The sequence below is a fragment of the Pipistrellus kuhlii genome, unplaced genomic scaffold, assembly GCF_014108245.1.
Source record: "Pipistrellus kuhlii isolate mPipKuh1 unplaced genomic scaffold, mPipKuh1.p scaffold_m20_p_8, whole genome shotgun sequence".
Taxonomy (NCBI): domain Eukaryota; kingdom Metazoa; phylum Chordata; class Mammalia; order Chiroptera; family Vespertilionidae; genus Pipistrellus; species Pipistrellus kuhlii.
Window position 1 is genome coordinate 50,227,395 of NW_023425584.1, and position 16,450 is coordinate 50,243,844.

At 36.4% G+C, this 16,450-nt stretch overlaps 1 protein-coding gene across 6 annotated transcripts in view; it reads right to left on the reverse strand.

Annotated features, from left to right (window-relative positions):
• Positions 1-16,450, reverse strand: part of LRBA (LPS responsive beige-like anchor protein) — a 518,726-nt gene that overhangs the window by 315,227 nt on the left and 187,049 nt on the right. For all 6 annotated transcript variants that reach the window (XM_036424850.2, XM_036424848.2, XM_036424851.2 and 3 more), the window contains one exon: positions 12,108-12,216. In XM_036424850.2, coding sequence (XP_036280743.1) covers positions 12,108-12,216 — 109 coding nt within the window. The remainder of the gene's footprint in view (positions 1-12,107; positions 12,217-16,450) is intronic.

Below are 16,450 nucleotides of genomic sequence, written 5' to 3' on the forward strand. Positions count from 1 at the left end.
GAAGGTTGGCTGGCCCTGCCCCCAATTAAGGTGGGGGGAGGCGATTGGGGGCAGGCCAGCCAGGGGGTACCAGGAGAGGTTGAGGGGGACCACTTGGGCCAGTTGGCCACTGCAGTGAGCATCATAGCAACCGGTTGTTCCATCGTTATGGTCTCTTGGCTTTTATATATAGAGATATATACATACATACATACATACATACATATACACACACACACACACATGCACACACATAAACTCTGTTTCATTAAAAGATGACAAAATTGAACGAAATTATTAATTAGAAAGAAAATAACTCAACAAACAGAACTAAGTGAATATTTCATAAACAGATATACTATCCCTACTTTAGCTCAAAAACTGTATCATAATTATTGTGGAAACACCAAAGCATCTCTACTAAAGACAGGAACTAGAAAAAGTGCCCATTAAAAATATACCTCAGAGGGAAGGTCGGGGAGTGATGGGATAAGGGGGAGAGATCAACCCAAGGACTTATATGTATGCATATAAGTGTAACCAATGGACATAGACACCAGGGAGGTGAGGATATGAGGCTGGGAGGCAATGTGGGGATAAGGACACATATGTAATACCTTAATCAATAAAGAAAAAAAAATTTAATTTAAAAATATGTATTGTCTTCCATCACCTAAGGATCTTTTTCACATTTTTAGATAATGCTAAATTATCTAAGTAATGCAAAAATTTAAGAGTACCAATAAGGTATTCTAACAAAAACACATACTTTTGGTAAAAGAAATAAGAAATAAGCCTTAGCTGGTTTGGCTCAGTGGATAGAGTGTCGATCTGTGGACTGAAAGATCCCTGGTTTGATTCCAGTCAAGGGCACATATCTGGGTTGCAGGCTCAATCCCCATGAGGGAGCATGCAAGAGGCAGCCAATCAATGATTCTCTCTCATCATTGATATTTTTCTCTCTCTCTCTCCCTCTCCCTTCCTCTTGTAATCAATAAAATATATATTTTAAAAATTTTTTAAAGAAATAAAAAATGAGAAATGAAACTACAAAGAGAACCATAAAAAGTAAAAAGCTAATCAGAAAAACAGTGGGTAAGAAAGCCAAGCAGAAAAAGAATTTCTTAATGGAGGGGTTGATCATCAATGTCCAATGATGCAGAGATCAAAGGAGATGAGGAATGAAAAAAGAGCCACTGGGTAGTATAATTAGGTCCTTAATGACAGTCAAAAGAACATTTTTAATTTATTTGTTCCAGGATTAAAGATGAAAAGGAAAGGAGAGAAGCCCGGAAGTAGTATAAGTAAAAGGGGGTTAGAAAGTAAAACCATCAAATAGTCTGACAAATAGAAAAAGCAAAGTAAAAATGGAAACTGGGGGATTCTAGCAGCATTTAACATGGTTATCCAGTTTGATATATGATAATTAGAAGAATATAAATATATCAACACAGAAGCTAAAACATACTTCCAGAAAGATCACTCAAAAGGAAAAGAAAAATAACTCCCAATGTATTAAAATAATATATGCCTTGTTAAAGAAAACCACAGAGGGCAGTTAGTGATTATATAGACAGCCAATGACATCAAGTAAAAATAAGACCTTTCAATCAAAACTACTCATAACAGTGAGAGGCCTATTTCATACTTAATGAAGGCCCGGAACTAAAGTTCATGGTATTCTTGAAACAGGTATCAAGGCAGATCTCCCAAGTAACAGAAGCGCATCACCTAAGGATCTTTTTCACATTAAGAATCCTATTAGAAAGAAAACACTAAAAGGTAATTGAATTTCCCTCAGTTATCTTCATCTCTGTCAGCTCCTGCTATAATAACTTACTCTCCAGAGCAGAGATAACTCAATTCTGTCCAGCAAGCATATGTTATGAATCTCCAAAGCAAACTTGTCTAAATCATTCTGATCTTCTATCAAGGTTGGCTGTGGATATGAACTCTGACAGAAAGCAAACAAATTTATTTTTACTTTTCAATAATTCACTTCTTCATGTTTTGATGGAAGAAATCATGAAACAAATACATAAACTGCAGTTATGTTATAAAATCAGATGAAATGGTTTCCATGACTTAAATAAAAACATTTAATTAAGAAAAGTTAACAGTACATAGCAGAATTGGTAAACTACCTGAATTTTCAAGTTGTATCTCATAGTTTGAGGTAAAGAAAAAAATACTATCAGTCAGATGCTACCTATAATGATCTCACAAATGATATCTCAAATATTTCATCCTTGAGTAGCTTTTAGTAAAACATACTTTAGAAAATAGAACACTAGAAAATTCATTTCCAAAATAGAATGTACAAATAAGAGTTCTTACAAGAAATTGTATTCCCCACCTGTATTCAATAGAAATCAAGAAAAATAACCTAACTAAAAATAATGGGCAACAATAGCAGAAATCGTGTGTTTCCTAATTTAAGTTATAGTCTACAAAATAACAAGTTTATTCAGAACATAAATGTATCTAAACTCAAATAATTAATGAATATACCTTTCTTCTGAAAAGCTAATTTAGATTAAATTTCTTAAATGAAGATACTGACTTGGCTATGCATGGTCTTTCAATTCTATTGTATAAGACTAGTCACAAAAACAATAACAACAGTCACTAGGATAGTTTTACAATGTGTTTTAACCCACATTATATAAAATTTTACTCTCCACAAAACACCTTCAGTTAAGGTTCAATTATATCCATTTTACAGAAGAGAAACTATGACTAAGAGAGGTTCAGTAAGTTCTTCCTAAGACTTTGCCATGATAAATTACGGAGCCTAGAACCTGAACATCTTTCTAGCTCCATGTTCCTGCTATAAAATAACTCTTGCTAATTACCACAAAGAAGCTCAAACATTGTAGCCAACAATGTTTCTTACAATTTTTTAATGTAAAGTGTTCTATTGTGTATTTTATAGTTTAAAATGCCTATTCTTTCATTTCAAGTCCAATCAGCAAATTTTGGATTGATGAACTCAAAGCTGTAATTTGAAAGCCATCAATCATGGCCATTTGAAATACTTTTATAAACACTCAGTCTTGCTGATCAGAGAGTAGAAAATAGTTCTGCCTTGGCCTTTCTCACTTAATTTAATTCTTTATACTTCCATAGAGAAGTAGCATTCCCACTTTTAATCAGAAACAGAAAAAGAATTAAAATGTGTAGGCTGTAATTAGCATCCACTTATTGAACAATTATTAACTGAGCACCTACTATGTGTAAGGCAATGTTCCAGGCACTATGGAGAATGTGATAAAAAGAGCATAAAAGGAATAATAAAGTGATTGGTAAAGAGAGAATAGGATTCCAATAAAAGGTCAAGATAGGAGAGAGTAGCCAATAGCATTAGATATGGAGAAGAGGTTTATTAAAAGGAAAACAAAGATAGAAGAGTACTGGGTTTGGTTACACTGAGGTCACTGGTAATCTCAGGATTGTTTCCAGGGGAAGTGAACAGTAGTGGTGTTAGAGACCTGGAAAGTATTGTGCTAAGCGACATTATATAGTCAGAGAAAATTAAGTATCACATAAACTCACTTATATGTGGAATGTAATAAACAAAATAAACGAGTGAACAAAATAGACCCAGAACATAGAAGGATGGAACAGACTGATAATTCTCAGAGGGAAAGGGAAGGAGGGTGGGGAGAGAATAACCAAAGAAGTTGTATGTATACTAGAGGCCCAGTGCACAAAATTCGTGCACTGGTAGGGTCCCTAGTTGATCATAATTAACAAGTGTTCATGCTCACTAGGAGTAGAAATAATGCATGCTATATTTATCAAATCGAAAGTATCTAATTATAGCAATAGTGCAGTGAATGTGAAAAGAGTATCACATGAAAAGATTTAAAAAGAAATTCTGTGTATTAAGATACTCAAAAGAGCTCATACTCTTCTGGTCCCAAATTTTCACTTATATGAATAGCTTACCTAAAAATTTAGAAATTCAAATAAAGATTTATGAAAACTGATATTCTTTAAACCTTTATTTGTAAGAGTAAAATACACAAAATTTAAGTTATCTAAAAATAAAGAATGGTAAATTAATTGTTTCGTATTTATATTGGGAAATAACACAGCTACTACAAATCATGTTTTCAGAAAACTTGCATGAATGGCAAATTGGTCACAATATATTATTTTAATGTTAGATTTTTCTTAAAGAATCCTTTTATTTCTAAGTTCATGAGTGGGTCCTATCAGTGAACAAGTAAATGAATGTGTATTTCAAAAACACTATGTGGTAGCCCTCAAAAGTGGGGGTCAGTTGGTTGGGCATTATCCTGTGCACCAAAAGGCTACCTATTGAATTCTAGTCAGGGCACATGCATAGGTTACAGGATAGGTCGCCAGTAAGGAGCGTGCAAGAGGCAGCTGATGTTTCATATCTCTCTCTCTCTCTCTCTCTCTCTCTCTCTCTCTCACACACACACACACACACACACACACACACACACACACACACACAGACACACACACACAAAAAAAAAAATCAATAAAAATGTAATAGAGTATTAAAGGCTGCCTGAGAGAGACAGAAAGTTACCTACCAGGAATCCCTCATCAGATTACCAACAGATTTCTCAACAGAAATACATCAGGCCAGAAGGGAACGGAATGAAATACACAAAGTCATGCAAAAGAAGGGTCTGAATCTAAGAATACTGTACCCAGCAAGGCTATCAATCAAAGCTGAGGGTGAAATCAGGAGCTCACAAACAAAAAAAGAACTAAGGGAGTTCATTACCACCAAACCAGCAATGCAAGAAACACTAAAAGGTCTGCTGTAAAAAGAAGAAATAAGAAGCAAAGAAGAAACATAAGAGTAAAGAATAAAAATGTTGACAAACAAATACCTATTAATAATAACTTTAAATGTAAATGGATTAAATGCCCCAATCAAAAGACACAGGATAGCTGAATGGATAAGAAAACATGACCCATGTATCTGTTGTCTACAGGAGACTCACATCAGAAAAAGGACTCACACAGACTGACAGTGAAGGGATGGAAAAAGGTTTTTCAGGCAAATACAAATAGAAAAAAAAAGAAGAAAAAAAAGCTTGTGTAGCAATACTTATATCTGACAAATTAGACCACAAAGTGAAGTTCATAACAAAAGATAAGGAAGGCTACTACATAATAAAAGGAGCAATTCAACCAGAACATATAACTCTGTTAAACATATAAGCACCCAATACAGGAGCATCCAAATACATTAAAAAAAAATCTTCTGAAAGGTATCAAGGGAGAGTTTGACAGCAATACAGTCATAGCAGGGGACTTTAATACCCCACTAACACCAATGAATAAATCCTCTAAAAAAATCAGCAAAGAAACATCAATCCTAAATGACTCACTCGATCAGATGGAATTAATTGATTCAGAATATTTCATCACAAAGCCACAGAATACACATTCTTCTGAAGTGCACATGAGACATTTTCAAAGATAGACCATATACTGGGGCACAGGCAAAGTCTTTTGAAATTCAAAAAGATGGAAATCATATCAAGCATCTTCTCAGATAACAGTGGCATAAAATTAGAAATCAACTAGAATGAAAAAAAAATCAAACACTTGAAGGCTAAATAGCATGTTATTTAACAATGATTGGGTTACCAAAGAAATCCAAGAAGAAATAAAAATCATCATGTCAACAAACTACAATGAAAACATAACAATCCAAAATCTATGGGACAAAGTGAAAGCTGTCTTGAGAGTGAAGTTCATAGCTCTACAGACCTACTTTAAAAAAAAAATGGTAGTGAGTAATCTAACCCTACAACTCACAGAGGTAGAAAGATAGCAAGAGAAAAAATCCCAGCATTAGCAGAAGGAAAGAAATAATAAAGATCAGAGCGGAAATAAACAAAATAGAGACCATAAAAACAATAAAAAGATCAACAAAACCAACCTTTAGCCAGGTTCACCAAGAAGCAAAGAGAGAGGACCCAAATAAATAAAATCAGCAAGAGGTGAAGTAACAACTGATCCCACAGAAATACAAAGGACTATGAAAAAAAAAAATACTATGAACAGCTCTATTCCAACAAAATGGGCAACCTAGAAGAAATGGGACATATTCTTAGACAAATACAAGCTCCCAAATCTTAATTAGGAAATAAGCGGTGTTTTAGAAGTGTTTAATTTTTTTTAATTTCAAAGTATTTACCTGACCAAAAAAAGTTCTCTATTCTATTGAAAAATATTTTGTTTGCTAATATGCAGTTTAATTCATCTAAAAGAAAAATATATATACATTGCTTTATTAAGAATTAAGTGCTCATATGGCCTTTACTTAAAAAAGTTTTTTTTATTAATTCAAATAAGATCACAACTAATAAGAAGTGATTTCTACTGTATAGTAACTGAAATGCAAAGCAGCATCAGCTAAAAGGACATTAAGATATTCTTATTTAAGTGGATTTTAACTTACATAGATTCCCAAAAATTAGTTATTACTGATAATCTTGACATGTTTTACAGATATATCACATTAGTAAACTAAACTTTGATAGACAAATCTTATAACAAAAAAGAAGGTAATGAATGGTATGTACCCATATATACACTATATTTACAAAACAGAGTCCAATGTTTTATACATACAATGTTTTAATCAACTTCCTGTTTATAGCTATAAGATCAAAAAATAATGTTAAGATATACACCTAATAAAAGATATCATGACATTCAAGGAACCTCTACATAAATCAAAAAGTGAAGATATCAAGAACGTCCCACTCCAAAGATAATCATGCAATGAACTAAGAAGATGAGCATTTTATTGTAGATCTACACTGTCATCAATCCCTTGATAATAAAACAAGTCAGCTACTTTGCAACCACAAATGGTATATTAAATACATGACAACATCTCTTCTTTGCAGGAGGAAGTAGCTAGAGTAGATAAAGTTCAGATATATTATTAAAGAATGCACAACATAAATTCAAGGCTGAATACAGATAACCTTTAGAATACAAGCTGTCTAGAAAAAAAATATGCTTCATCTTGTAGAGTATTATTTACGATTTAAGAGCAATATAGTTAGAAATATATTAAACATGAACATGCCTCAATCAATTGGGTTTTGTGGTATAAAGAAAGGGAATTCTTTTTCTGTGAAAATAAGCCTACTAAGAATTAAAAATATATGCTTTCTCTCTTAAAAGAGACCGTCATGTGCAGTACTTGAACAAATCTATTTTCTCCACTAAAAACTAAGGTAACAATAACATTATTTGGAAAAACTTGGATTTTATTTAAATACTAGAGGCCCATTGCATGAAGAGATTCATGCAATAGGCCTTCCTTCCCTTGGCTTCCAGCTTGGGTTTTCCTCCAGCACCCAGGACCCAGGCCTTCGCTTCAGCTAGTCTGCCGTTTTGTCTTTGCTGCAGATTCCGCCGGAGTCTCTCATCTTCATCTACGCTGCAGACTCCAGAGTCTGCAGTCTTGTCTTCACTGTAGCACTCCAATCCTGTATTTCCCTTCACACACACACACACACACACCCTCCCTCTCATAGCAGGCATCCTGTCCCACCTGGCCACTCTGTGCCTGGAGCAGCTGGGTGGCCACCATCTTCGGCCTTCTAATTTGCATACTCACTCTGATTGTCTGTGGGCGTAGCAGAGGTATGACCAATTTATATGTTTGTCTATTATTAGGTAAGACTAGAGGCCCAGTGCATGAATTCGTGCACGGGTGGGGTCCTGTGGTCTGGCCCTGATTAGGGCAGATCAGGGCCGGGCCTGTCAGGAGGAGGAGACAATGGGAGGTTGGCCAGTCTGCCCCATCCTAACTGGGGTAAGGGGTGCAATCAGGGGTGGGGCTGGCCAGGGGGAGGGGCTGCAGGCTGATTGCAACGGTGGGGGCCCATTAAGAATGGTGCTGGCAGGGGGAAGGGACCGAGGGAGATTGGCTGCTGGCCCCACCATGATTGGACTGGTTTGCTGACTGCAGTGGGTGTCATAGCAACCAGTCGTTCTGGTCATTACAGCATTTCGGTTACTGGCTTTTTATATGTATATATTTTATTATCATTAATCTATATAAAACCCTAATTGACTGAATGGCAGAATGACCAGCGGAACAACTGGTCACTATAATGCACAGTGACCACCAGGAGGCAGATGCTCAATGCAGGAACAGCCCCCAGCCCACAGGCCCCAACCGGCAATGGTGGCAGGGGGTGGGGAGGACAGAAGTGAGGCCGGCAAGCAGGCAGTGCCAGGCCAGCTAAGGTGTGTGCTGGCAGGAGATCCCTGGTCATCCTGCCAATCGCCCTGCAGAGGGAGGGACTGGCGATGGTGGAGGGGAGGGTGGGGCCAGCAAGTGGGCGGTACCAGGCCAATGCAGGTAAAAGCCAGGGGGGGGAGAGTGTGGGGGGACGCCTCCCCCCCACTCCCGGTCGGAGCACAGATGGGCCCTGATTGCAGGCCAGACCTAGGGACCCTTCCCGTGTATGAATTTCGTGCACCGGGCCTCTAGCAGTTTATTATATTACAATATTACAAAGCAAGGAAAAATAAAAAATAAAAAACTGTACTAGATAAAGTATAAAATTAAATAGTACAAAATAAAGCTGCTGTGTATGCCAATAATAAATCCTATCACACATTCTATAGAAATCTAATGAATGTGAATAAAAAGCATAGATTAAAGATTAAGAGATAAATTACCTAGATCTGAATTCTAGCTTTAACTCTGGGCTATATCCTCCTTGTGCTGTTTTTCTTTGTTTGTTTGTTTGTTTGTTTATTTTTTAATATGTTTTTGTTCATTTCAGAGAGAGGAAGGGAGAGGGAGAGAGAGTTAAAGACATCAATGATGAAAGAGAATCACTGATCAGCTGCACATACCTCTCACTGAGGTTCGAGTCCTCAAACTCAGCATGTGCCCTAACCAGGAATTGAACCAGCAACCTCTAGTTCATAGGACAATGCTCAAGCACCGAGCCAAGCCAGCTGGGCCTTCTTATGCTGTTTTATCATTTATAAAATAAGAGATAATAACAGCATTACTTCAGAGGTTTATTACAAGGATTAGTTAAAACATATATATACTGGTTGATTCAAGTCAGTTTAATCTCTTGCATAACACAGTGTTTTAAAAGAATTTTTTTCCTATTTTCATATATATATATATATATATATATATATATATATATATATATATATATATATATATAGAGAGAGAGAGAGAGAGAGAGAGAGAGAGAGAGAGAGAGAGAGAGAGAAAGAGAGAGGGGCTCCTCTTTTATTTTATTTTTCTTTCTTTCAATTCCACATTATCTTCTTCCTCAAAGCCATAGAATATACATTCTTCTCAAGTGCATATGGGTCATTTTCAAAGATAGACCAGATGTTGGGTCATAGGCAAAGTTTCTTCAAATTCAAGAAGACAGAAATCCTATCAAGCACCTTCTCAGATCACAGTGGCATAAAACTGGAAATCAATTACAATAAAAACAATTCAAAGAAATCAAACACATGGAGACTAAATAGCATGCTATTAAACAATGACTGGGTTACCAGAGAGATCAAAGAAGAAATAAAAAAACATCATTGCAACAAACAACAATGAAAACACAACAATCCAAAATCTATGGGAGCCAGCAAAAGCAGTCTTAAGAGAGAAGGTCACAGCTCTACAAGCCTATTGGAAAAAAATAATTTAAAGAGTTAGAAAGAGAGCAACAAAAGAAGCCCAGTTTAAGTAGAAATAATAAAAATCAGAGTGCAGATAAATGACATAGAGAAAAAAAAAATCAACAAAACCAAGAGCTGGTTCTTTGAAAGGATAAACAAGATTGATGAACCTCTAACCAGGTTCACCAAGAAACAAAGAAAGAGGACCCAAATAAACAAAATCAGAAATGAAAGCAAAGAAATTAACAACAGACCCCGCCAAAATACAAAGGATTGTTAAAAAATACTATGAACAACTCTATTCCAACAAACTGGACAACCTGGAGGAAATGGACATATTCTTAGAAAAATAAAACCTTCCAAAACTCAATCAGGAAGAATCTAAAAATCTCAATAGGCCAAAGCTATGGAAGAAATTGAAGCAGTCACCAAAAGGTTCTAAGAAGTAACTATAAGAGAGATATGAAAGACATAGATTAATGAATGTAATAATGAATGTATAGCTAAGTAAAGAAAAAGGAAATAAAATGAGAATTTTCTAATTTTAATTTAAAACAATTTCCAAGAACTGAATTTACAGTATAACTAAAGACTACATTCCAGGGAAATTTTATGAATAATGTTTAATACTGAGTCATACTGCTGTTGAAATTGAACTTCATGAACAAATAAAGAAATCTCAAACAGGAAAGGGGGAAAAAAAAAAAAAAAAAAAAGGAAATCATCAACTGAGAAAAATATCAGACTAGCCTCAAATTTCTCTGAAAGCAGAAGAAAGCAAAGCAATATTTATAAAGTTCTAAAGGAATTCAAGTGTTAGCCAAAACATCAGAATGTCATTCCAAAATAAAGACAGCATGGAAATAAACATAAAAGAAGTTTAAGTTTACAGCACACATGAGCCCCCTATACATTAAAAAAGAAAAGAAAAAGAATTAAGTCAAAATCAGAAACCTGGACACTAAGAAAACTCCGACTAATAAACAAGGGGGTGAGGTACTGAATTAACTTATAATATATACATTCTGTTCCCCAAAGTCTTATAGGGCTGGCTACTAAAATCTATATAGCATGGTTATCTGGAAGGTCATCCGAACGACTGTCCTTATTCTGCTGTTTGTTTGTTCCACCGATTTGCATATTACACTTTTATTGTTACAGATAACTAATAACTATAACTAATACTATAATTCATTTTTTTTAATTTTTTTAAATTAAATTATGTGTGTACATATACCATTGCCCCCCTCTATAATTCATATTATCCTAACTTGATACACTTTTAGTTGATTTGAATAACAACTGAAGCAAATTAAATCATTAACATTGTGAGAAAAGATGTTATCTAAATTTTAAATAAAACATATTTTCAAATCCTTTAAAAAAATAAAAAATAAATAAAATCTATCACGTGTTTTTTTTCTGCATTTACTTATATCTTTACATAACTTTTCTATTTTAATTTGTTTAGGTATAATATAATTTACTTAAGAAGTAGATATCTTAATATTAAACCATCTTTGAATTCCATGAATAAAATCTAAGTATATAGTTCTTAGTATATACTTATTAGTATATAATTATTTTATTACATTATGGAGTATGTTGATTAAAGTTTTAGTTAGAATTTTGTAGCCATATTCATAAATAATATTTATCTTTTGGAGTTTTATTATTCCAATAACCTTTTCAGGTTGTATAAAATGCACCGGGGAGGTCATCTTCTTTAATGTACCAGAAAAATATCAGCAACATTTGAATTATCTGTTCATAACATGTTAGAAAGAACCAAATGGTGCTTTTAACTTTTTTCCAATTATTAGCAAATATTTTTTCAAAATTTGTCTTGCTCACCTTAGATGTCGAATTTGCTAATTTATATAGCTACAATACCATTAACTCCCTTTATGAATTAACACCTGTTACACACATGTACAGGTGTAACTGTTGAGTACACAGAAATCATTGGATGGATTGTCACTTGGTCCCTCAGTGAGAATCCAAGAAGAAAGCTATATGCTCCCTCCCTTCCTCTGCTCCAAAGGTTAGCGAGCTCTCAAATTACAAGGGTAAAGAAACTCCAAGCCTGTGTTCAGCTTCTCTCTAGAAACCTAGAAGATCTTATCTCTTCCAAAGGGGTTTTCATTTCCAGTTAACTAGTTCTGTCTAGCTCAGAGAGGACAAAGGTCCTTCATTAATTTACTTTACTTTATTTAAAACAACCAGATTCAATACCCAGTGCACCCAAATACAGAACCTGCTGCAAATTAACTTGTAGATAAATTTGAGTTGAGACCAGAGGGCTAGAGACGTGCACTATCTTTCTGTAAACATCTGTGATTCTCTCACAAAGTAAGTCTTAATTTTTTTGTGACATGTTTGCTTACACAATCCTGCCATTTTACCTATGCATTGATAACTTCCTCACACCAAACATATATGGAACCTACCTCAAATTCCGCATGTCTGTGAATATCCTCTGCTCGCTGCCTGCTCAGGATAAATTCAGCTTCATTTGCTACTCTTACTAGATGATCCTTCATTGTTTGGCTCAGCAACCTATAAAAAGATGAAGATTCACCAATTCACCAAGATGAAAGGACTTATGCACCCCTATGTTCATTGCAGCACAATTTATAATAGCTAAGATTTGGAAACAGCCTAAGTGCCCATCAGCAGATGAGTGGATTAAAAAATGGTGGTATATCTACTAGAACACAAGGGAATACTATGTTGCTGTAAAAAAGAACTCTTACTATTTACAACAGCATGGATGGACATGGAAAGCATTATGCTAAGCAAAATAAGCCAGTCAGAGAAAGATAAATATTACATGATCTCACTCATTTGTGGAATATAATAAACAATATAAACTGAAGTATGTAAATAGATCCAGAGAAAGAGAAGCATCGAACAGACTGTCAAACTTCAGAGGGAAGGCAGGGGAGAGGGTAAGGAGTTAAGAGATCAACCAAAGGACTTGTATGCATGCATATAAGCATAACCAATGGACACAGACACTTAAGGGGGTGATGGCATGTGCAGGGGCAGGGGTGGCCGGGGAGAGGTCAATGGAGGAAAAATGAGACATATGTTAACACTGTATGTAATACTTTAAACAATAAAGAATAAAAAATAAACAAATAAAAGATTAATATTATCAATTAAATATATGTATACACATACACCACATATTTCACTGTTATTGGGAATGAAAAATATTTCCTGTCTTCTCTGACATCATACTCAATAAAGTAATATTATTTCACACTAAATCAGCCATTTTCAACCAGTGTACCACATGAATTTTTAAAACATGCAACACCTGACTAGTAAGGGACACTGATCTTTTTTCCCCCTAGATTGTCAAATTAAAAAATGACAATAACCAACACAACAATAGCCATCCAGCGTCAAGTAGTCAAAATTATACTAAAATATTTTGTCAGATCATAAAAAAACTATAACATACATTTTGGTGTGTCACGAGAATTTTGGTAATTAGTGTATGAGTACCATGAGATAAAAAAAGGTTAAAAATCACTGCACTAAATATCTGAAAAATATAACAGCAAAAAAGTTATCCTTCTGGCAAGAGCAAATTAGCTTTTATGAAACTTGCTATGCAATAAAAGAAACTAAAAATGCTTAATTAAATTTATGCATCAATCTTTTTAAAGATACTGGAGAGTTCCCAAGATTTAAAGAGCCAAAATTCTGGAGGGGGAAAAAAGCATGCAAAAGACATGCAGCCTGACTTTCCTACTGAAATACTTGCTGTTCACAGGTGGGAACAGAGAAGCTAAGCAGAGTTGTATTCAGTCTTACAGAGCTAGGGACACAAAAGTTGAATTTTATAACCTGTCAAGGTAGAAGGGTCCTAGTAGATTACCTAGGCTTACAGAAGGAACCCAGATATACCTTAGGAAATAAGAAATAGACCAGACCTCCAATATACTAAAGCAAACTCTCAAACAACATTATGGTGGTTTATATTCAGATTAATTAGCTATACAACTAAATTTTTTTTCAGAAGCTCATAGGGGGCTCCTGGATTGTGAGAGGGGGCAGGCAGGGCTGAGGGACACCCTTCCCCCTACAGTGCATGAATTTTCATGCACCATGCCTCTAGTTATTTATAAAATTTGGGCCCATCTAAGGGGAGTCCATCTCAGCATATAAATTCTTTCTTAGCATTCATATCAAATTAATTATTCTTCTTGGAGGCCACACCTTATTATTGGTTCCCATTATATTTATTCCATTTTTTGCATGTTCCTTTTTTTCTCTTTTGTTATTCAATATTAACTGATTATTTATATATTATTTTATTTTGTTTTTATCTTTAATGTTGAAAGTATTGTAGATGCCCCCTTAATTTCCCCCTATTTATCCCCTCCACCATTCTCCTGCCCCTTCTTCAGACCTTTATAATTTTTATTTTAAAAATTTTTTTAATTTTTAACAATATATTACAGTGCAATGTTCAACAATCCCTTATTTTACTTCATAATGGCCCCAAAGCACAAAAGTAGTGATGCCAAAAATTCAGATATGCTAATGAGAAGTATAAAGCGTATGTACGTGTGCATAAGAAAAAACATAGTATATGTAGGGTTTGGTACTACCCATACTTTTAGGTATTCACCAGGGGTCTAGGAAACTGTCCTCTGTGGGTAAGACCGGGAGGCAACCCAGCAATCAGGGGAAGGTGATGCCCCATCACACCTCTGCTGCTGCCACTGCCGGCAGCACAAGCCTCAGCTGGTGCTGGTTACCTGAGCTGGTTACCTTGCCTGCACCTGGGCAGCCACCATCCAGGGCTTGCCTGCACCTTGGGCCAGCCCTGCTTGCCTGAGCCTCAGTAAGTGGGGGTTGCAGGAGGACCCGAGGCACCCGGTGAGGCTGAAGGGACTCAGGTGGCAGGCAGGCAGAGTGGCCAGCCCCGGATGAGGAATGTAGGATACTCTCAACAACATGAGCTATAACTTCTAATTTGTTGGACACCACAGTTAGGCTTCAGCTTCGGGGGAGGGAGGAAGAGAGGGATGGGCAGCTTATTGGAGGAGCCTGGGTGAGCTGTCAGTCAGTAGTGGGTGCAGGAAGACCTGAGGATCCCGGCAGCAGGGATGCAGAGCAGTTGGCCCCTCCCCCCCATGGGCGCTGCCAACTTGTGATGGTGTGATGGTCAATTTGAATATTGCCTCTTTATTATATAGGATAAGAGTCCAGCAGCCATTTTCTGGAAGGGCTCCTCATGTACTCTGTACACTGGAAAGAATCTCTCTGACCCCCTAGCTTCCGCCCCAACCCCCACCACCCTATCCACAGAGAACAATTTTCAAGACCCCCAGTGAATACCTAAAAGTATGGGTAGGACCAAACCCTACATATACTATGTTTTTTCTTGTGCAACATACATATGCTTTACACTTCTCGTTAGCATATCTGAATTTTTGGCATCACTACTCTTGAACACAGCACTGCAATATGAGGACAGCTGATCTGATAACTGAGACAGCTACTAAGTGACTAAACAGGCAGGTAGCATACACTATAGACACTGTCAAACCGAGAATGAACATAGCTGTTAAGAAAGATTCCTGGTGGCTAATAGGAGTCTTGGAAACTGTCAAATTTTTAAACAGAATAGAGTAGCCATTGCTAAACAGGGGCCTCTCATGCTCTCTGCACTTCAGGGAAAAGCTGAAGTGAGTTGCCCATCCTCCTTCCCTGGGCTCCTACTATCCGCATCAACACTCAAAAGAGAGCTTCTAGGATCAAAATTTAACCAATAAGACTGAGATTTTCTCTACCCAATCGGAGCAAAATAGTTGTATCTTTCTTTGCACCTTTACCAATCAATCAGAGCAACTCCATTCTAATCATAACAGTGCATTTTGGATCAAACTGAGGATCTGGAGACCTTGCCTGCATAGAAATGGGCCAATCAGGGACAAGGGGTGGGAACTCCTCTCTATGGAATTCAGACTATCCTCCCTTTCTGTGGAGTGCACTTTGTTTGCATCAAAGACTGTGTTTCCCTGGCCAGAGCTATCTAGAGCTGGAGCTCTAACACCAGAGCTGGAGCCCTAACAGCCCAGCTGGAGCTGTAATACCTAAGCTGGAGCCATAACACCTGAGCGGGAACGGAACTGTACTGTGAGAGCAGAGCAGTGACACCAGAGCCGCGTCACACAAGCTGTTCCACAGCCATGCTGTATCATAATTGAACTCTCTCAGTACATACTGAGCTATCTTGCAACCATTCTGTTCCACAGCTGTGCTGAAATCATAGCTGAGCTGTTCCACAGCCTAGCTGTTTCACAATTGAGCTGTTTGCACTGAATAAAGTCTCTCCCCTTCACTGCAGCCCAAATGGGGAACACCTGTTGGCACTGAACTGGTGATGACAACCTTTGGTTGACATTGCACTGGACAAAGGGATGATTCACAAAGGGTGGGACTAAGCAGGACAGTGCGAGATTTCATCACTCTACTCAGAATAACACAAAATGTAAAACTTATGAATTGAGTATACCAGGAATTTTCCATTTGAAATTTTTGGATCATGGTTGACCATGGATAACTGAAACCATGGAAAGCAAAACCATGAATAAAAAAGGAACCTATTGTGCCTTTATTAATATAGGGGGGGGGGGATGGCTTTAAGAAGCAAAATCAGAGATAAAGAGATAAACACCTCAAATGATAAATGAACCAGAGACATAGAAATTCAGAATTTTGAGATTCTACATTTTATGTTCCTAAGAATATGGCTTATAACTAGGTG